The sequence below is a fragment of the Microtus oregoni genome, unplaced genomic scaffold (genome assembly GCF_018167655.1).
Source record: "Microtus oregoni isolate MIOR12 unplaced genomic scaffold, Mior012 000110F_ref0000174, whole genome shotgun sequence".
NCBI lineage: Eukaryota > Metazoa > Chordata > Mammalia > Rodentia > Cricetidae > Microtus > Microtus oregoni.
Window position 1 is genome coordinate 125 of NW_024544728.1, and position 22,137 is coordinate 22,261.

General features: G+C 39.0%; 2 protein-coding genes across 2 annotated transcripts; both read right to left on the bottom strand.

Annotated features, from left to right (window-relative positions):
- Nucleotides 1-8,027: 8,027 nt before the first annotated feature.
- Nucleotides 8,028-14,856, bottom strand: LOC121443614 (interferon-inducible GTPase 1-like). Its single transcript, XM_041645434.1, has 2 exons — nucleotides 14,779-14,856; nucleotides 8,028-9,290 (listed from the first exon to the last, which is right to left on the bottom strand). The coding sequence occupies exon 2, from the start codon at nucleotides 9,267-9,269 to the stop codon at nucleotides 8,028-8,030; it is 1,242 nt and encodes a 413-aa protein (XP_041501368.1). The 5' UTR covers nucleotides 9,270-9,290; nucleotides 14,779-14,856.
- Nucleotides 14,857-19,849: 4,993 nt separating this feature from the next.
- Nucleotides 19,850-21,142, bottom strand: LOC121443616 (interferon-inducible GTPase 1-like). Its single transcript, XM_041645436.1, has one exon. It carries the CDS (start codon nucleotides 21,140-21,142, stop codon nucleotides 19,850-19,852), a length of 1,293 nt encoding a protein of 430 aa, XP_041501370.1.
- Between the last annotated feature and the right edge of the window lie 995 nt (nucleotides 21,143-22,137).

Consider the following 22,137-nt stretch of genomic DNA (forward strand, 5'->3'; position numbering starts at 1 on the left):
AAACGGAGTCTACAGAAACAAGCATAACCAACAGAATACAAGAGATAGAAGAAAGAATCTCAGATTCTGAAGATACCATAGAGAAAATAAACACTCTGATCAAAGAAAACAGCAAGTCCAACAAACTCTCATCACAAAATATTCAGGAAATATGGGACACAATAAAAAGACCAAACCTAAGAATAATAGGAGTAGAAGAAGGAGAAGAAGTGCAGCTCAATGGTCCAGAAAATATATTTAATAAAATTATAGAAGAAAACTTTCCCAACCTAAAGAAAGATATACCTATGAAGGTTCAAGAAGCATACAGAACACCGAATAGGCTGGATCAAAAAAGAACATCCCCTCGCCATATAATTATCAAAACACAAAGCATACAGAATAAGGAAAGAATATTAAGAGCTGCAAAGGAAAAAGGCCAAATTACTTATAAAGGTAAACCTATCAGACTTACACCTGACTTCTCCATGGAAACCATGAAAGCCAGAAGGTCCTGGATAGATGTACTTCAGAAACTAAGAGACCATGGATGCAAGCCCAGATTACTATACCCAGCCAAGCTTTCGTTCACTATAAATGGAGAAAATAAAATTTTCCAGGATAAAAACAAATTTAAACAATATGCAGCCACAAATCCAGCCTTACAGAAAGTAATAGAAGGAAAATCACTAACCAAGGAGTCCAACAATGACCACAATAACTCAGACATCTAGAGACCCTTCACCAACACAAATCAAAGAAGGGAAACACACAAACTCTACGACTAAAAAAATGACCGGAGTTAACATCCACTGGTCATTAATATCACTTAATGTCAATGGACTCAACTCACCTATTAAAAGGCACAGGCTAAGAGATTGGATACGAAAACAGGATCCAACATTCTGCTGTTTACAAGAAACCCACCTCAACCACAAAGACAGGCACCTACTCAGAGTAAAGGGCTGGGAAAAGGCTTATCAAGCAAATGGACCTAAGAAACAAGCAGGTGTGGCCATACTAATCTCTAACAAAGTTGACTTCAAACTTAAATCAATCAGAAGAGATGGATGGGGGAATTTTATACTCATAACAGGAACAGATCAACAGGATGAAGTCTCAATTCTGAACATCTATGCCCCTAATTTAAAAGCACCCACGTACATAAAAGAAACATTGCTAAAACTCAAGGCAGCCATCAAACCGCACACACTAATAGTAGGAGACTTCAACACTCCTCTCTCACCAATGGACAGGTCAAACAGACAGAAACCTAACAGAGAAATAAGAGAATTAATGGAGGTAATGAATCAAATGGACTTAACAGACATCTATAGAACATTCCACCCAAATAGGAAAGAATACACCTTCTTCTCTGCAGCTCATGGAACCTTCTCAAAAATCGACCACATAGTCGGTAACAAAGCAAACATCCACAGTTACAAAAAAATATTAGTAACCACCTGTGTCTTATCAGATCACCATGGATTAAAGTTAGAATTCAACAACAATGCTACCCCCAAAAAGCCTACAAACTCATGGAAACTGAACAGTCAACTACTGAACCATACCTGGATTAAGGAAGAAATTAAGAAAGAAATTAAAGTCTTCCTGGAATTCAATGAAAATAAAGAAACAACATACTTAAACTTATGGGACACTATGAAAGCAGTCCTAAGAGGAAAGTTCATAGCACTAAGTGCCCACTTAAAGAAAACAGAGAAAGCTCACACTGGAGACTTAACAGCCCAACTGAAAGCTCTAGAAAAAAAAGAAGCAGACTCACCTAGGAGGAGTAGAAGACTGGAAATAATCAAACTGAGGGCTGAAATCAACAAAATAGAAGCACAGAAAACAATCCAAAGAATCAATGAAACAAAAAGCTGGTTTCTGGAGAAAATCAACAAGATTGACAAACCCCTATCCAAACTAATCAAACGGCAGAGAGAGAATTTGCAAATTAATAAGATCAGAAATGAAAAGGGGGACATAACCACAGACACAGAGGAAATTCAGAGAATCATTAGATCTTACTACATAAGCCTATATGCCACAAAACTGGAAAATGTAAAGGAAATGGACACTTTTTTAGATAAATACCATATACCAAAGTTAAACCAGGACCAGGTGAACAATCTAAATAGACCTGTTAGTCGCGAAGAATTAGAAGAGGTTATCAAAAACCTCCCTACCAAAAAAAGCCCAGGACCAGATGGTTTCAATGCGGAATTCTACCAGAACTTCCAAGAAGAGCTAATACCTATACTCCTTAATGTATTTCACAATATAGAAACAGAAGAGTAATTGCCAAATTCCTTTTATGAAGCTACAGTTACTCTGATACCAAAACCGCACAAAGACTCAACCAAGAAAGAAAATTATAGACCAATCTCACTCATGAACATCGATGCAAAAATCCTCAACAAAATACTGGCAAACCGAATCCAAGAACACATTAGGAAAATTATCCATTATGATCAAGTAGGCTTCATCCCAGGGATGCAGGGCTGGTTCAACATACGAAAATCTATCAATGTAATCCAGCATATAAATAAACTGAAAGAAAAAAACCATATGATCATTTCATTAGATGCTGAAAAAGCATTTGACTAAATTCAACACCCCTTTATGATAAAAGTATTGGAGAGATTAGGGATACAAGTGTCATACCTAAATATAATAAAAGCTATATACAGCAAGCAGACAGCTAACATTAAATTAAATGGAGAGAAACTTAAAGCCATCCCACTAAACTCAGGAACACGACAAGGCTGTCCACTCTCGCCATACCTCTTCAATATAGTACTTGAAGTTCTAGCAATAGCAATAAGACAACATAAGGGGATCAAAGTGATTCGAATTGGAAAGGAAGAAGTTAAACTTTCGTTATTTGCAGATGATATGATAGTGTACATAAGCGACCCCAAAAACTCCACCAAAGAACTTTTACAGCTGATAAACACCTTTAGTAATGTGGCAGGATACAAGATAAACTCCAAAAAATCAGTCGCCCTCTTATACACAAAGGATATGGAAGCAGAGAGGGAAATCAGAGAAGCTTCACCTTTCACAATAGCCACAAACAGCATAAAATATCTTGGGGTAACTCTAACCAAGGAAGTGAAAGATCTATTTGACAAGAACTTTAAGGCATTGAAGAAAGAAATTGAGGAGTATACCAGAAAATGGAAGGACCTTCCTTGCTCTTGGATTGGGAGGATCAACATAGTAAAAATGGCAATTCTACCAAAGGCAATTTATAGATTCAATGCAATCCCCATCAGGGTCCCATCAAAATTCTTCACAGATCTTGAGAGGACAATAATCAACTTTATATGGAAAAACAAAAAACCCAGGATAGCCAAAACAATCCTATACAATAAAGGATTGTCTGGAGGCATTACCATCCCTGACTTCAAACTCTATTACAGAGCTACAGTGATGAAAACAGTGTGGTACTGGCATAAAAACAGAGAAGTTGACCAATGGAATCGTATAGAAGACCCGAATTTTAACCCACAAACCTATGAACACCTCATTTTTGATAAAGGAGCCAAAAGTATACAATGGAAGAAAGAAAGCATTTTTAACAAATGGTGCTGGCATAACTGGATGTCAACCTGTAGAAGAATGAAAATAGACCCATATCTATCACCATGCACAAAACTCAAGTCCAAATGGATTAAAGACCTCACTATCAGTCAGAACACAGTGAACCTGATAGAAGAGAAAGTGGGAAGTACCCTACAGGAGATGGGCACAGGAGATCGCTTCCTATGTGTAACCCCAACAGCACAGACTTTAAGGGCAACCTTGAATAAATGGGACCTACTAAAACTGAGAAGCTTCTGTAAAGCAAAGGACACTGTCACCAAGGCAAATAGGCAACCTACTGACTGGGAGAAGATCTTCACCAACCCCGCAACAGACAAAGGTCTGATCTCCAAAATATATAGAGAACTCAGGAAACTAGACTTTAAAATGCTAATTAACCCAATTAAAAAATGGGGCACTGAACTGAACAGAGAATTCTCAGCAGAGGAAGTTCAAATGGCCAAAAGACACTTAAGGTCATGCTCAACCTCCTTAGCAATCAGGGAAATGCAAATCAAAACAACTTTGAGATATCATCTTACACCTGTCAGAATGGCTAAAATAAAAAACTCCAATGATAGCCTTTGCTGGAGAGGCTGTGGAGGAAGGGGAACACTCATCCATTGCTGGTGGGAATGCAATCTTGTGCAACCACTTTGGAAATCGGTGTTTCGGTTTCTCAGGAAATTCGGGATCAACTTACCCCTGGACCCAGCAATACCACTCCTGGGAATATACCCAAGAGATGCCCTATCACATGACAAGAGCATTTGTTCAACTATGTTCATAGCAGTATTATTTGTAATAGCCAGAACCTGGAAACAACCTAGATGCCCTTCAATGGAAGAATGGATGAAGAAAGTGTGGAATATCTACACATTAGAGTACTATGCTGCGTTAAAAAACAATGACTTCTCGAATTTTGCATGCAAATGGATGGAAATAGAAGACACTATCCTGAGTGAGGTATCCCAGAGCCAAAAAGATGAACATGGGATGTACTCACTCATAATTGGTTTCTAGCCATAAACAAGGGTCACGGAGTCTACACTTGGTGATCCCAAAGAAGCTAAGTAAGAAGGTGAACCAAAGGAAAAGCATATAGTTGTCCTCTTGGCTATGGGAAGTAGACAAAATTGTCGGGGAGAAAATTGAGATCTTGGGGGTGGGGTGGGATGGGGGTAAGGGGAAATGGGGAGAGAGGGGGGAGAGGGGGAGAATGGGGGGGAGCTTGGGAAAGGGGGAGGATTGGGATGAAGGAAGGTTGGATGGGGGAGCACGGAAGCACGGTTCTTAGTTAAGAGAGCCACCTTAGGGTTGGCAAGAGACTTGAACCTAGAGTGGCTCCCAGATACCCAAGCCGAGGTCCCCAGTTAGTTCCTTGGGCAGCTGAGGATGGGGAACCTGAAATGACCCTATCCTAGAGCAATACTGACGAATATCTTGCATATCATCATAGAACCTTCATCTGGTGATGGATGGAGACAGAGACAGAGACCCACACTGGAGCACTGGACTGAGCTCCCAAGGTCCCGATGAGGAGCAGAAGGAGGGAGAACATGAGCAAAGAAGTCGGGACCACGAGGGGAGCACCCACCCACTGAGACAGTGGAGCTGATCTATTGGGAGCTCACCAAGGCCAGCTGGACTGTGACTGAAAAAGCATGGGATAAAACTGGACTCTCTGAGCATGGCGAACAATGAGGGCTGATGAGAACCCAAGGACAATGGCACGGGGTTTTGAACCTACGTAATGTGCTGGTTTTGTGGGAGCCTAGCCAGTTTGGATGTTCACCTTCCTAGAAATGCACGGAGGGGGGAGGACCTAGGACTTACCACAGGGCAGGGAAATCTGACTGCTCTTTGGGCTGGAGAGGGAGGGGGAGAGGAGTGGGGGGAGGGGGAGAAGGGTGGGAGGAGGGGGAGGGAAATGGGAGGCTGGGAGGAGGAGGAAATTTGTTTTTTTTTCTCTTTTCTCAATAAAAAAAAAGTTAAAAAAAAAGAAAAAAAAAGAAAGTAAATTAGTTAAAGACTTTGGACTCACCAAGATATAATAGATATGGAATATATTCTATGAATTTGTCAAATTCAAATGGACTAGATATTGTTGATATATATATATAGTCTGTATATCTATTTTTATATAGTTATTGTACTTATTGTATATAGTTTTTTGTATTAGCTATAGCATTATTTTTTTTTATTTTAGACACAAAGGGGAAATGTAGTGTTAGTTCATTTGTATTTTAATAAATGAAGCTTGTCTACAGATCAGAAAAGTAAAACAGCCACTCTGGCCAGCCTTACACACGAAACAACAATGATACACATATTTAATCCCAGCAGCCATACTAACTTGCTGTTGGAGGAGGGGCTGCTTGTTTGTCCCGGCTGCCCAGATAGCTTAGACCCAAAATAATCACACAAAATCTGTATTAAGTAGATTCACTGCTTGGCCCATTAGCTCTTATTGTCTAACTCTTACATCTTAATTGAACCCATTTCTATTTATCTGTGTATCGCCACTTGGCTCTGGCTTACTGGCTAAAGTTGTAGCACGTCTGTCTCTGCTGACACCAAGGCATCTCTCTGACCCTGCCGTTCTTTCTCCCAGCATTCAGTTCCATCTTCCCCACCTACCTCTGCCCTGCTATAGGTCCAAAGCAGTTTCTTTATTCAATTATGGTAATTTAGTATACAGAGGGAAATCCCACACCAACTTTCCATAGAAACCAGGTGGTAGTAATACACATCTTTATTCCCAGAACTAAAGAGGATTATAAGATGTCAGGAGACAGCCCTCAGTCTCAGTCTCATTTTGAGATTCCTGGAGGCAGGATCACCATTTTGGACTGAAGTCGAGGCAAGAGCCAGTCACTGGCTGTTTTGCTTTTCTGACTTGTAGGTTGAACCCCAAATTCTGTTTCTGAGTTTTTAATAATCGTGCTTCACTGTCACATCCCTTCTCCTGAAATGAGCTACTGAGCAATATGTCTGAGTCACAGACCTGTGTGTGTGTGTGTGTGTGTGTGTGTGTGTGTGTGTGTAGCAGAAGTGTGCTTGAATTCTGACCTTTGGTCAGGGTGGAGAGGATATAACTCTATGGGCCATCTTAATGTCTCAAACACCAAGTAACTACACTCTAGGTCAAAGTGTGTAGCCACAGTTGTTGTCAACAACATCGAGTAACCTCAAAATCTCTGATCTTCAGACAAGGTGGAATAGGCTCACATTTTTGGTTCTCCACAATTTTCAAGCCCCATGCTGATACACCAAAATGTTGTTTGATTTTAGACTTTGGCCCTTTGTGGGGCTCATCACACATCTTCAAAATAACTACACACAGAGACTTATTATTATAAATGCCTGGCCTAGGCATGGCTTGTTCTTTTCTTAACTTAAATTATCCCATATACCTTTTGCCCCTTGGCATTTTCTTTCCCCTTTTTCTGTATATCTTTTCTTTCCTTCTTATTCCATTTCTGGCTATGTGGCAGTTTGGCTGTGTGGCTGGCCACTACTTTTCTTGCTCCAAGTTCTTTCGTGCATTCCAATCCCTGTTTATCTCATTTTATTTCTTCTCTCTGCATGCTAGCATCTCCTATACTTTCTACTACCTTGCTATTGGCCCTTCAGCTCTTTATTAGACCAGTCAGGTGTTTTAGACGGGCAAAGTAACACAACTTCAGAGAATCAAACAAACACAACAAAGAAGCATGCAATACAACTTTGCATCATTAAAACAAATGTTCCATAGCATAAACAAATGTAACAAATCTTAAAATAATATTTCTCAACAGTACTTTCTAAGACTTTATTTTTACTCCCTGAGTCTTATTTTATTTCATATTTAAAATGTGTCTCTCTATATGGTATGTATGGATGTTCACATGTGTGTGGCAATGTCAGGCTTATGTTAGGCCTTATCTTCAATTGCTTTCTGTCGTTTTCCAAGGCAGGGTCTGTCAATTGAACCCTGAGCTTGCAGATTTACATGATCTAGCTTGCTCAATGGTTTCACTCTTTCTGACTTCTAAGTTTGGAGTACAAGGTGGCTGTCACACTCACTCAACATTTATACAGGTTGTGTAAATTGATCTCTGTTCCTTCTATCTGCATGGCATGGCAAGTGTTTTATGCACTGTGTGGGGGCATGTATGTATGTATATATATATATGTGTGTGTGTGTGTGTGTGTGTGTGTGTGTGCTGTGGGTGCATATTCAAGTGTGCATGTGGAGTTGAGAGACCAAGAGGAAGGTACAGAGTTCAAGCTGGGGATTGTCAGGTTCAAACAAATTAATGCACATGACTCTTACCCTTAGTTTGTCCCATAGTAGCAGAGGATTGGCTACTGTAAAAAAAGATATCATAGAGGGAATTTATCCAGTAACTTCCTGGCATTAACCATTTGATCTTGTCATGGTCAGTAGCTGTGGATAAGTTGAATTTAAACTATATTTTTGAATATGTCTCTCTAAGGAGAACTTTGGCATCTTCAGCCACTGTGTCAAGGAAAAGAAATTGTAAGTAAAAGGTTTTTCTAAAGTAAAGACCTGAAGCAAGGAGCCCACCATTAGCTGAGGCAAATTTCTCCAAATATTTTAAAAACAATTCTCCTAATGTTTCTTCTTTCTTAGTTTCTAACAAATAAGGTGATTTAATGATTTTTCTTAATTGTTCAACAGGCACTTGAGAATCCTTAGCCATGAATTCCACAGATTCATCATCCACTCCAAAGAGGACTCGATAGTGGTTTAACTTCTCCTTCAGCTTCTCTACATCATCCCTGATTATGCCCACTACAGGAACAGTAGCTAAAATTCCAGCCTTGAAGGCTTCCAACCAAATATACTGCTGCATAGACTTGTGCTTTCTGCCAATGGCTGCCTCTGTAATATTAGGTAAGGAAAGCATAAAATTGTGGCGCTTTTGATTAGGAAGATCCTTAATCAGAGTGTCCATCAGGACTGGAAAATCATAGTCAGATAAATGTCTGTTAGAAATCAGGAAAATCTGTGGTACACCCATGTTATTCTGAGTGAAGGTATTCTCACAGTAGCTTCTGATCTGCTGCAGGGTCTTTTCTCCGTCAAAGGTGCGTGGTTTGGATTTCTTTTCATTTTGTAAATCATTGTCCACCTTGGTTCGTACAAAGTAGTAATTCTTTTTCATGAATCTGATTGCTTTGGCAAGGTCTAGTTCAAGTTTTGTAAAACGTGTGGCAGAAACAATAATGAAGAAATCATACTCTTGGAATTTCACTTTCTCCAGATAATCTTTTGGTGGAAAGCTCATAGTTCCAATGCCAGGCAGGTCCCATAAAGTCAAAGTTTGAATTTTGTGGTGTTGGTATGAAGTTCTCATCATAGTTGTCTCAATTACCCCTTCTTCAGCTGCATCTTGGTCTTCAGGTCCCATCCCTCTCAGGGCATTGATGAAGCTGGACTTCCCTCCTCCAGACTCTCCTGTCACAGCAACGCTTATTGGGGCCTTATCAATATTTTTTAAAGCATCATTGATTACAGAGTTTGCCCCTTGAATGTTTCCCCTTTTCAGATGAAATTCTATTAAATGGATAGTCTCCTGAGAAATGATTTTGTTTTCTGTCTTAATCTCCATAAAATATTTAGTGGAACTTGACACCAAATCTCCATTGTCTTCATTGTTAGATGTATCAGAGAATAACTGACCCATGATTCTGATAAAAAATAATCACTGAAAAAAAAAGCAAGAGAGAGTTAGTTGCAAAAGATCAAAGATGACATTTTCCTTAGCACTGTGTTTCTTCTCTGTGCTGCAGCCTTAGCTATGTTCTGATATTGTCTAGTTCCCTTTACATTTTCTGCTGATTTTTTGTTTTTGTCAACAAGACACCTACTATATTCCTATTGGAGGAGAAAATCTCATTTGAGAAATTTCTTCCGTCGGAATGAACTTGGGGCATGTCTATGGAACATTTTCTTGACTGAGGATTTATGTGGGATGTCACAATTCAATCTTGGTGGTACCACCCTTGGGGTGGTGGTCCTGGGTAATTTAAGAAAACATTTTTGAACTACTGGGAGCAAGCTAGTAAACAACATTCTCCCATTGTTCCTGTTTCTATTCCTGTAGAGTTTCTGTGGTGACATCCTACAGCAATGGACTGTGATCAGAATGGGTAAACCCAAATGTAGGAAGCTTAGACTCAAAATTAATTAGTTAATAGAAACTGTATTAATTAAATCACTGTTTCACCCATTAGCTTTTTATTGGCTAACTCTTATATATTAATTTAACCCATTTTTATTAATCTGTGTATTGTCACGTTATAGTGGCTTACTGGTACAGTTTCCACACATCCGTTTCTGGTGGTGGCTCTATGGCTTCTGTCTGATGCTTCCTTCTTTCTCCCTGAACATAATTTAGTTTTCCCTGCCTACCTAAGTTCTACCCTATCACAAGGCCTAAGTAGTTTCTTTATTCATTAAGCAATAAAAGCAACACATGAAAAGTCCTAAGTTATTAAAACATTTAAAATCCCATATTCTGAAAGTCTCTAAGGATTTGAAGAATGTCTATCTATCTGAAATATGTCTCTATATATCTTGAAAACTATCTAACGTGACTACAAGCTTTACCTATATTTATTAATTATGCATTACCTTTTTAAATAAACTGCACAATCACAATACATTAATCAAGAACAGAAATATATATATATATATATATACACATACATATACAGTATAACAAAATTGACCTTAAATTTGTATCAATAAACCAAAATCCGTACCAATGCAAATCTCTATTGCATATCCCCTTTAAATGTATAAAAAATTTATAAGCAATATTTGCGAGTATGGGCATAGTTTCTCCAAAATGCTTTCTGCTATTTATTGGGTAAAGTATTTTCTTTGTGGGGGTGTTTATGGCAACCTTTCAGGGAGTCTTGTTTCATCAAACCATATTGGTCTGGAAGCAATCCACAGTTTCTCATCTTCTGTGAAAACAAAATAAGAACCCCTTTTCCAAAGCAACATATCCTTAGATCCATATTTTGAAATCAAGATACCTTTAAGATATATATATATATATATATATGAATATATATATATATTTAGCTTAGCAGCCCATACAATGAAATGTCTCTCTGTATTCAGCTTCTTCACAGTCAAAAAAATTCAAAGATAATACAATAATATACATAATCCAAACTTTCTGTGTAGTTTCCATTTTTATGTGGCTTATTTTTTATTTACTCCCTTTAATCTATGACTGTCTATACTCTGCCTCTTTAAGGACTTTACCTTTTACTTCTTCTTTTTTTTATTTTATTATTATTTTTTTATTGAGAAAAGGAAAAAAAAATTCCCCCTCCTCCCAGCCTCCCATTTCCCTCCCCCTCCTCCCACCCTTCTCCCCCTCCCCCCACTCCTCTCCCCCTCCCTCTCCAGTCCAAAGAGCAGTTAGGGTTCCCTGCCCTGTGGAAAGTCCAAGGTCCTCCCCCCTCCGTCCATGTCTAGGAAGGTGAACATCCAAACCGGCTAGGCTCCCACAAAGCCAGAACATGAAGTAGGATCAAAACCCCGTGCCATTGTCCTTGGCTTCTCATCAGCCCTCATTGTTCACCATGTTCAGAGAGTCCGGTTTTATCCCATGCTTTTTCAGTCATAGTCCAGCTGGCCTTGGTGAGCTCCCAATAGATCAGCCCCACTGTCTCAGTGGGTGGGTGCACCCCTCGTGGTCCTGACTTCTTTGCTCATCTTCTCCCTCCTTCCGCTCCTCATTGGGACCTTGGGAGCTCAGTCCAGTGCTCCAGTGTGGGTCTTTGTCTCTATCTCCATCCATCAAGTCCAAATGGATTAAAGACCTCAATATCAGCCCGAACACACTGAACCTGATAGAAGAGAAAGTGGGAAGTACCCTACAACAGATGGGCACAGGAGATCACTTCCTAGGTATAACCCCAGCAGCACAGACATTAAGGGCAACATTGAATAAATGTGACCTACTTAAGCTGAGAAGCTTCTGTAAAGCAAAGGACACTGTCACTAAGACAAAAAGGCAACCTACTGACTGGGAGAAGATCTTCACCAACTCCGCAACAGACAAAGGTCTGATCTCCAAAATATATAGAGAACTCAAGAAACTAGACTTTAAAATGCTAATTAACCCAATTAATAAATGGGGCACTGAGCTGAACAGAGAATTCTCAACAGAAGAAGTTCAAATGGCCAAAAGACACTTAAGGTCATGTTCAACCTCCTTAGCAATCAGGGAAATGCAAATCAAAACAACTTTGAGATACCATCTTACACCTGTCAGAATGGCTAAAATCAAAAACACCAATGATAGCCTTTTACTTCTTTTTATAACTCTCTATAATTCTTTTTTCTTTCCCAAGCCTAAGTACATTTATCCAACACTATGATTCATCTGGATTGTCTTTACTGAATATCTGTAATTTTTTACTGTCCAGGAGCACTTCTTAAAATGCTAAGCGCTTTTTAAAAACTTAAATGTGCCATTGATAGGGGAAACAAGGCAGTGCCTGCTTGCCCCACCAAGTCCAGCATTGTTGAGCTGCTTGCTGCCTAGAAATCCATGCACACTGCCTCACTTCCAGGTACACAGCTGGTACAAGTTGCCATCAAGCAAGCTGCAGCATGTTGCTCACAAACCCCATTCAAATATTCGGTCTCCTGAAAGAGTCAGAGGTTGCACTGGTATCATGTCCCAGAAAGCCAGCATTTTAAAACAGCATGGCTTTTCTGCTATGGCCAAGTCAGGAAAACCTCCCTAAAGGAGCTGCAATATGCAGTCAGCTGAAAAAAAAAAGGCGGCTATTTTTTTTTTTTTTTTTGTCTAGAGTTTGTTCCCTCTCAGGTTTTACATTGATTTAGTCTACCACATTGGCATGCTAATTGTAGGAAGGATGGCACTTGTTTGGTTCCCAGCTGTTTGTCTAGCTTAGACCTGAAATAATCACCAGAAACTGTATTAATTAAATCACTGCTTGGCCCATTAGCTCCAGCTTCTTATTGGCTAACTCTTACATATTAATTTAACCTATTTCTATTAGTCTGTGTATTGCCACATGACAGTGGCTTACTGGCAAAGTTTCAGCACGTCTGTCTCTGGTGGTGGCTCCATGGCTTCTCTCTGACTCTTTTCCCAGCATGCCATTTAGTTTTCCCCTCCTATCTAAGCTCTGCCATATCAAGAGGCCAAGGCAGTTTCTTTACTCATTAACCTATAAAAGCAACACATGTGCAGAAGAACCTCCCATACTACCAAAAGCTCATTTCTATTTTCAAAATCCATATATTCTTGATGTTTATAAAAGCAGTAGAAAGGAAACAAGAATAAATTTTGTCCAGGTCTCAATTAAATCCTTAATTACAGAAAATTATATAAAAAATAGTATGAATCCTTACGCCAGCATCAGGAACAATAGAACCAGAACAATTGTCTTGCATCTAATCTGACTGCAGTGTTGTCTATCAAGTCCAAGATATTTTCTTCATTTGTGCACACTTCTTTCAATGTGTGCCTTCAGATGAATGGAAATTTAATCAACACACATCTAATTTTTATAAATATAATGAATGATAATTTACATGAGTGTTTAATCAATATGATGTCTCTCAAATGTTCAAATAACTCTAATTTGTCTGTTTTATTGATGTTTTCAAAAGATGTCAGTAAGCCTAACTACTGTATTTGGTTGAAATATTTTTTAATTTTCTTAGATTTACTTTCCTCTTATCTTTTTCACGACGTGGAGCTACTCTCCATTAGGAATATAACCTTGCAATGACATAAAACTTCTTATTCTTATTGTTATAACCATTTTCTTCAATACCATATTACAGAGTCATCAAGCCATTACATTGCATCTTCCACCACCCTCTCACTGTTTCTTTCCAAATACTTGCTGCCACATAAGGTGTATTCATCTGGGATCATTTGCTGTCATCCTCTCATAGTACAATGCACCTCAGATAGCAGAGTGAGCTTTTGTCTTGCTCACTTCTTCCTCACCAACATACAGTAGATGGCACTTTATCATCACAATGAATGAGACTGTGATAAAAACATTTGAACTTTATTGTGAACAATTGTGCCTGTTCTGTAATTCTAATTGGTCATTGGGTTATTGAAGACCTAGTACATTTATAAAGTGTGGGTACCAAAAGTCTGGTGAAAGCAAAAGACAGTCTAATACAAAACAGAGACATCCTTAGAATCATGCTGTGTATGAGCATAAGCACATACAGACTCATTGTAAGGCAGCCTCTGCCCTATCTACAAGAATAATGCAGACAACCTTACGGGAAACCAGGGCTGCAGAACTTGGTTCAAACTGACTTTATATATATTCCAGGAAAGGCTGAGTAAAGAAAATGTCCCCAAGGGGAAGCTAAGACAATTTAAATAAACACCTTTGCCTGATTTGCTGTTGAGGGTGACAGTCACCCACAGGGCACAGACAGAATGTCCCTAAAGCACCCAAACACTCTTCTATCTTTCCAGTTTTCCCCTCTCATTCTATCAGTTCTAGCTTCTGGATCTGTGATGCAGACTTCAGTGTGATTGTTGTCTGCAAGGTCTTTCCACTGAATATGAACACAGGAAATGAGAAGCAAGCATTGCAAAAGGAAGCCTGCCTAAATGGCAGCTGTTTCCACACCCTGACACAACTCATGTTCCACATGGTTGGAGAGAAGATCCTTAGCACTCCTGCTTTACAATAAGGAAAAGCACACCAAAGAAGATGCTTCAGGTACAGATTTCCACAGACAGGTCCAGCAGAAGCAGTGAGCAGAAAGATCTCCTCTCTGCAGGCCAGAGTCTTCTGGATGTAAGGGATTAAATCATTGACCCTGAACTAGGTAGCAAAATGAGACTAAGATACCTCAGGCATATTGCAGAGACATTTCATCACCTGAAACATTCAATTACAACAATGTTAGAGAGAGAGGAATGAGAAACATCAAAACCTATGTACAGATCATTTCCTTTAGGCCTACCTCAACTTGAAGTATTTGCTAAGACCATCCATTGTGTAGTCCTGTCCTCCCACCAAAGCACCATAGCTTTCAAGCAGAGGATCCTCACTCTCAGGGCATGTTCCTAAATGTCTTGTTCCCTATCTGTTCTTTAGAGAAGAGAGGTGATGGGGGTTAGAAGTTAGATCTGAATGCCCCTGTCCACTTACCAGAGAATCTTGTGTCCAGTGTATGTGGTCACTCTAGTTCAGTTGCAGGAGCCACCATCCAGTGTGCTCCAGGTTCTTTACACAAACCCACCCCTGCTCCCTATACAGGACTTATATCATCTTCTAGGTTCTGCCTTTCCCCTCTCAGAGTGATTTGGCCAATCATGAAAGAGCGTGGATCTAGTATCTTTTGAGAATCACCTTCATTTACAAGAAAAGGAAAGTGAAGTAGCTTCAACAGCTGTTCTCACTCTATCAACATTCATTTCTTGGCAGAAAAGCCTGGACAGTCCTAAAATAACATTGTGGAACAGTGCTTGGAAAAAGACTGTGTAAACAGAGAAGCAGCTTATTAGCTGGGCTGGACAGAAACCCTTGAAATATAGTATTTTTTGTATTGAGATTTCTTCTTGATGGGTTTTTCCTGTGACTATTATGAAATGACCTTCCTTGTCTCTTTTGATTGATTTTAGCTTGAAGTCTATTTTGTTAGATATTAGAGTTAATGTTTTCTTTAACTGATGAGTCTATTTCCTCTTTTATATCTTCAGCGCTTGAGTGTCTCTCTTCCATCTCTTGTTTTCTGCTTTTCATGCTTGCGTTTGTGCTTCCTGATTGTTTTCTCATAATTTCTCTTTCTATAATTCCCTAGGCTTGTGTTTTCTTTATTGTCGCTATTTCAATTTTTAAGTGTTGAATAGTTACCCCCCTTCTTGGGCAGCTACATGTTGTCTACCTCCTTTGGCAGCTACATGACATCTTTTTGACTTTGCCTATTCTCTCTATATATCTATGTTCAGATTTCCCACCTGACTATGCTCTGCTAAGCTTTTGTCCAAAACAGCTTAATTCATCAACCAATAAAAGCAACACATATAGAGAGGAACATCACACATCATATTCTGTAGGTCTTTTAAGTGTTTGAATATTACCTATCATTGTGGGATACCTCTCTGTGCATCTAGCAAACCTAACATGACTGTAAATTTGACAAACATTGGTGACTCTACCTCATTTCCCTATTATATATTCCCTTTTTTTCTATTCCAAATTAGATTAACAAGTCTAATCTTTATTGCTCTGCCCCAACCCTTTAACAATTTATAACCAACCCATTACAGATGATAATTATCTGTATAACCCTGAGAAAAAACAAAAACTATACACCTTTCCTGATGGTAGAGGGAGTGTTGTATTCTTAGAATTACTTCCAACTGTCTGGGGAGGGTGACAATATTGCTATGGGATTCTGTAAAAGACAAAAACAATCGTTACTCAGGAGAATTAGCTGTAACATTTATAGCTAGTCTCTGAGTAATGGGTGAAACTAATCTGACATTCTGGCTAGAGTGTATAAGAAGATGGAACATCTCAGCTAGCCACCTTGGAATTGTCCTGAGCAGTTTGTAGTCCAAAACCAATCTTTGGGTGGTGTTTATTGGCTAAATGGCATTATTATGAACCAAGTAGAATCGTTGGTGTGGAGCCCCATCATCCTTTTGGAGACTTCAGAGATCACTGTAAGGAAATTTTTTTTGTTCACTGTGGAAAATTTAAACAGTATTAATAACAAAATGGAAAGTTTAAAGTTTAGGATTGTATTATATTTAAAGAAAGGTTTTAAAGAGTCAAAAATAAGTATGAGGGGAAAGAGATTTGTGGCAACAGTTGTCTTTAGGTTTTGAGTTTCTTCTGTCCCAAATCAGGTGGTTCTTCTGATATGAGATAGAGACTCTAGAATTTTCTTTGAACAGCATGCTTGGGCTTAGGGAAGAAGAGAGCCACACTCCAACCCCAAGGCCACGTTTGCTTTTTAATTGAATCAAGACTACACATTTTTGAGAAGTAAAGAGATTTTAATTTTTAGGTACTGAGAATTTACCCTGTAGAGAATATTTGTACAATTAGGCCAGATATTTCTTTTCTTGGCAATTTTTTTCCAGAGAGTTTCCCTTCTTCTTTGGATGTATAGATGTTCAAGGTCTTTTGACTTCTTGAAGATGGGTATTTCCATCTTCAAGGTATATTCCTGTAAAGACAATAACAGAACTCTCTCCTGATCCTTATTTGGTGCATTTTCCTTTGACATGTAGAATTGTCATATCCATTAATGAAGTATCACTTCTCCTTCTTAAGAGGTTTCTCCTGTTAGAATTAAATCTTTATTAATTTTGATGGTACCCGTAACTTTTCCTCTCCTGTGGAAACAATAGTGGAACCCCTTCCCCAACTAACACATATCCTAGTTTCAATTCTGAGATCAACACATCTCTTAAGTATACAGGTTGATTCAGTTTAGTAGTTTTTTCTATTTCCATTGTCTCTCCTCAGTTTTTGTTCCTTTCTTATTAATATTTATGACTTATAAAGCTGTTCAGTGTTAGCATGTGCTAGTATATTGTGGAAATACATTGGGGATATGTAGAGCTTAATGGGAAAGCACCTGTGGTTTCTGATGTAGATACTTTAAGCCAAGGAGGGAATCATAATTAATTATGATATATTGTTCAGGTCTGTCACATCTTACACACAGTGAGATGCTACAGTAGAAAGTTTAGGCCCATTCCACAGTAGATACAGACACTTACAGAGATTGACCTCTATATCAATCTTCAATGGAGAATTCTGACTTGGACAGGGGACTAACTGCTTTCTCAACTTTATGTGCCTGTGCTGGAGAGACGGCTCATATCATATCAGGCCACCACAAATGAGCTGTTGTAAGGAGCTGCAGGCCTGCTTTTCGTCCCGCCAAGCTCCGGCATGGTTAGCTTACACCCGAAATAACAACACACAAATTGTATTCATTTAAACACTGCTTGGCCCATTAGTTCTAGCCTCTTAATGGCTAATTCTCACAATCTTGCCCAACCCATATTTAGTAATCTGTGTAGCACCAGTTTTACTGGGAAAGATTCAGCATGTCTGACCTGGCAGCTTGCTTCATCGTGTCTGCTCTTGAGAGCAGAGGCATGGCATCTCTGACCTCACTTCCCTTCTTCCCAGCATTCTATTCTGTCTACTCCACCCACCTAAGGGCTGGCCTATCAAATGGGTCAAGGCAGTTTCTTTATTAACCAATGACCTTCTTCCATCATTTTCTGTTGGAAGAGCTGCGGGTCGCATTCCTGCCACCCAGCTCCCGGCCGCCTGGCTAGCTTATGCCCCAAAATAATGACACACAAACTGTATTCATATAAACACTGCTTGGCCCATTTCTATTAATGTGTGTAGCACCACGAGGTGCGCTTACCAGGAAGATTCTAGCCTATGTCCATCCTGGGTCAGAGCTTCATCGCGTCTGCCCTGGAGAGCAGCAGCCTGGCATCTCTCTGAGGCATCTTACCTCACTTCCTCTTCCTCCCAGCATTCTGTTCTGTTTACTCCACCCACCTATGTTCTAACCTATCAGAGCCAAGCAGTTTCTTTATTAATTAACCAGTGACCTTCCTCCATCAAATATTAACAATTGAAACAACAGGAAACATACAAACTCATGAAATTTAACTCTCTGAATGAAAAATGGATGAAGACAAAAGTTAAGAAAGAATTAAAGACTTTTTGGAATTGAATAAATGAATTCACAACATACCCAAACTTATGCAACAATGATTGTGTTTCTAAGAGGTAACTTCACAGCACTACGTGTCTTCATGAAACAACAAAAATTAACAGCAAACAAGCCAGCAAAGTGAAACAACGTGTAGAGATCTCTTGCTAATAACTTAAAAAATCCAAAAATTCTATCTGGAAGCTTCTACAACTAATAAACACATTCAGTGAAGTGTCTGGATAAAAAACAATTAAAAAAATCAGTAGCCTTCCTACCCAAATGGAAAATGGACTGAGAAAGAAATCAGGAAAATAAAACCTTTCATAATAGCCAAAAATATTATAAAATATTTTGTGGTAATTTTAACCAAACAAGTAAAAACTTGAATGATGAAAAGCATTAGGACACTGACTAAAGAATCTGAAGAAGTTATCAGAAGATGAAAATACTCCCATGCTCATGATTGTGTAGTACGATTACAATACAAACAGGCCACCCTACAAAAGCAATCAATGGATTTTTATGTAAACTTCATGAAAATTCCAACATAATTCTTCTGTGTCTCTTCCAGACATTTAACTCAGTTACTGATTATCACATTTTATTTTGAGGAAAACAAAGTGTTAGGCCAGGGAACAGGATCTGAGATTATCATCAAACAAAAGTAACACTGCCAAAAACCAACATGAGTATATCATGGGTATACCAGGAATGTCAAATGCCAACAGCAGACCCTCTTTGTAATCAGCAATTTATTAAGTATTATTTTATGACATCATATACAAATCAAAGTAGTTCTTCACCATCATTGTCAAGATAAGAAATGACAGACAGAGGGAACTCAGGGTTCTCGCTGGTTCTGGCATAGAATAATAGATATTCTTTACTGTCTCTAGAAGGATTCTGATGAGGAGTTTTAGGAATTGATAGGTTATTAAGAAACTTGTGGTCATTGGCTATAGTTTCTTTTGACTTTGGCCTTAAGGTCTTTCTGTTGATAGAATCTATAAGCCATGGCTAGTCACTCTTTTAACTCAGACTTAATGAGGGTAGAAGTAACTTTTAGGTGAATGTGCATGAGTGTATGCATGTGTGTGTGTGTGTGTGTGTGTGTGTGTGTGTGTGTGCGTGTGTGTGTTGTGAGACACAATGAGATCAACAGAGCAAGGTGCATGAAAAGTAAGAAATGTTTGTGCACAGGTTTCAGAGAGGTTAATGTTGCAACAGAAAATCATTGTAAGGAAGTACAGAAGTGACACAGAGCTCATCCTCCCTCCCCCCTTTCCCCCCCTCTTTTTCTGTGTATGTGTGTGTGTTCAAGTTTGTGTGTGTAGTTGAAAAACTTGAAAGAAGGTGTAGGTGAACATAGAGACTTGAAGACAGATTGGGTGTTGCCAGGTTCTGACATATTAACGCACATGACCCTTATCCTTATGTTTTGCCATGTGGTAGTGGATTGGCTAGAAAAGATGTCGGAGGGGGTAATTTATTCTAATGCCTCCCTGGTATATTAATATGTCATTTGATATTGTCATGATCAGTAGCTGTAGGTGAGTTGAATTTGAGATATTCTTTTGAATATGCCTCTCTAAGGAGAACTTTGGCATCTTCAGTCACTGCGTCAAGGAAAAGAAATTGAAAGTAAAAGATTTTCCTAAAGTAAAGACCTGTAGCAAGGAGCCCACCACTACCTGAGAGAAAACTTTCCAAACAATTGAAAAGATATTCTCCTAATGTTTCATTTTCCTTATTTGTCAACAAAGAATGAGATTTAAGTTTTTCTTTTAGTTTTTCGACAGGCACTTGGCAATCCTTAGCAATTAATTCCAGGGATTTGTTATCCACTCCAAAAAGGGTTTGGTAGTGGTTTAAATTCACCTCTAGCTTCTCTAGCTCACTGTTGTTGATGCTCTTCAGTACAGGAAAAGCAGCCAAAACACCTTCCTTGAGGGCTTCCAACCAGAGAAGCTGCTTTGAAGTCTTGTACTTCATTTGAATGGCTGCCTCTGTAATATTGGGCAAAGAAAGCATAAAATTGTGGCGCTTTTGAGCAGGAAGATCCTTTATGAGGATGTCCACCAGGCTTGGAAAATCATAGTCAGATAAATTGTGGTTAGAGATTAAGAAAATCTGTGGTTCATCAATTTTATTCTCACGAAAGGTACCCAGATAGGAGTTTCGGATTCGCTGCAGGATTTTTTCTCGGTCAAAAGTACGTGGTTTGCATTTCTTTTCATTATCTATATCAAAGTCCACCTTGGTTCTCACAAAGTAGTAATTCTTTTTCATTAATGTGATTACTTTGGCAAGATCTATTTCATGTTTTGTAAAACGTGTGGCAGAAGCAATAATGAAGAAGTCATACTTTTGGAATTCTACTTTCTTCAGATAATCTTTGGGTGGAAATTTCAGAGTTCCAACACCAGGAAGATCCCATATATTCAAATTTTTAATTTTTGGGTGTTTGTATGAAGTTATCTTCATAGTTGTCTCTACCACCCCAACTTCAGCTGCATCTGCCTCATCATGTGCCACCTCCCTCAGGGCATTGATGAAGCTGGACTTCCCTGCTCCAGACTCTCCGGTCACAGCAATGTTTATGGGGACATTATCAATGTTTTTTAATACATCTCTGATTATAGAGTTTGCCCCCTGAATGTTTCCATTTTTCAGATGTAGCTCAATTGAACGGATAGTTTCTGGAGAAATGATTTTGCTTTCTGCCTTGATCTTCTTAAAATAGTCGGTGAAGCTGGAAACCAAATCTCCATTGTCTTCCTTCTTAGATGCATCAGAGTTTACCTGACCCATGACTTGGTTGGAAAAGGGCCCTGAAAGGAGGAAGGGAGAGTAAGTTACAATAATCTGAAGACACCTTCATGCTTGGCACTGTGTTCTCTATGCTGTAGCCTTAGTTATATTCTGATAGTGACTAATTCCATATTATGTTGAGGTGCCCATTTTTTGACAAGATACAAACTGGAGTCCTTGTGTTGGAGAAAACCTCATTTGAAGAATTTCCCTCATCAGATTGGACTGGGGACAGCAGGTCTATTGGACATTTTCTTGATTGACACTGATATTTAAGGTCCCAGTCTCAACGGGTGGTACCATCCCTGGGCAGGTATTCTTGAGTTGTAAGATAAAGCAAATGATCCAGATGTGGGGTCAAGCCAGTAAACAGCGTTCTCCCATTGTTCCTGCCTCTGCTCCTGCTTGAGTTTCTGCTCAGATGTCCCTCAGTGATAGGCTGTGATCAGAGTATATAAGTCAAAAACAAATAAACAAAAACACAACCTCTTTTCTCTCCAAATGCTTTTCATTATTGTGTTCATCACAGCATTAAAATGCAAACCAGGGGCTGGAGAGATGGCTCAGTGGTTAAGAGCATTGCCTGCTCTTCCAAAGGTCCTGAGTTCAATTCCCAGCAACCACATGGTGGCTTACAACCATCTGTAATGAGGTCTGGTGCCATCTTCTGGCCTGAAGGCATATACACAGACAGAATATTGTATACATAATAAATAAATAAATATTTAAAAAAACCCGCAAACCAGAACAGACATCTACTAGCTCTTAACTGAACCCTTAATTATGAAAAAATAAAATTTAAGTAAAGTAGGGGAAAATAATATAAAAGTCTACATAATTCCTTTAGCCAGTATTAATGATTATCAAAACACAAACAACTGTGTTTCATCTACCCTGACTGGAGTATTCTGTATGAAACACAAGATGTCTTCTCCAACTGTGCACACTTTCTTCAGTGTGTGCTTTCACATGACTGACAACTTAATCAACCTATG

Bases quoted from the DNA above. Each gene is read 5' to 3' on its own strand.
- LOC121443614 (XM_041645434.1), bottom strand. From the start codon at position 9,269: ATGGGTCAGTTATTCTCTGATACATCTAACAATGAAGACAATGGAGAT.
- LOC121443616 (XM_041645436.1), bottom strand. From the start codon at position 21,142: ATGGGTCAGGTAAACTCTGATGCATCTAAGAAGGAAGACAATGGAGAT.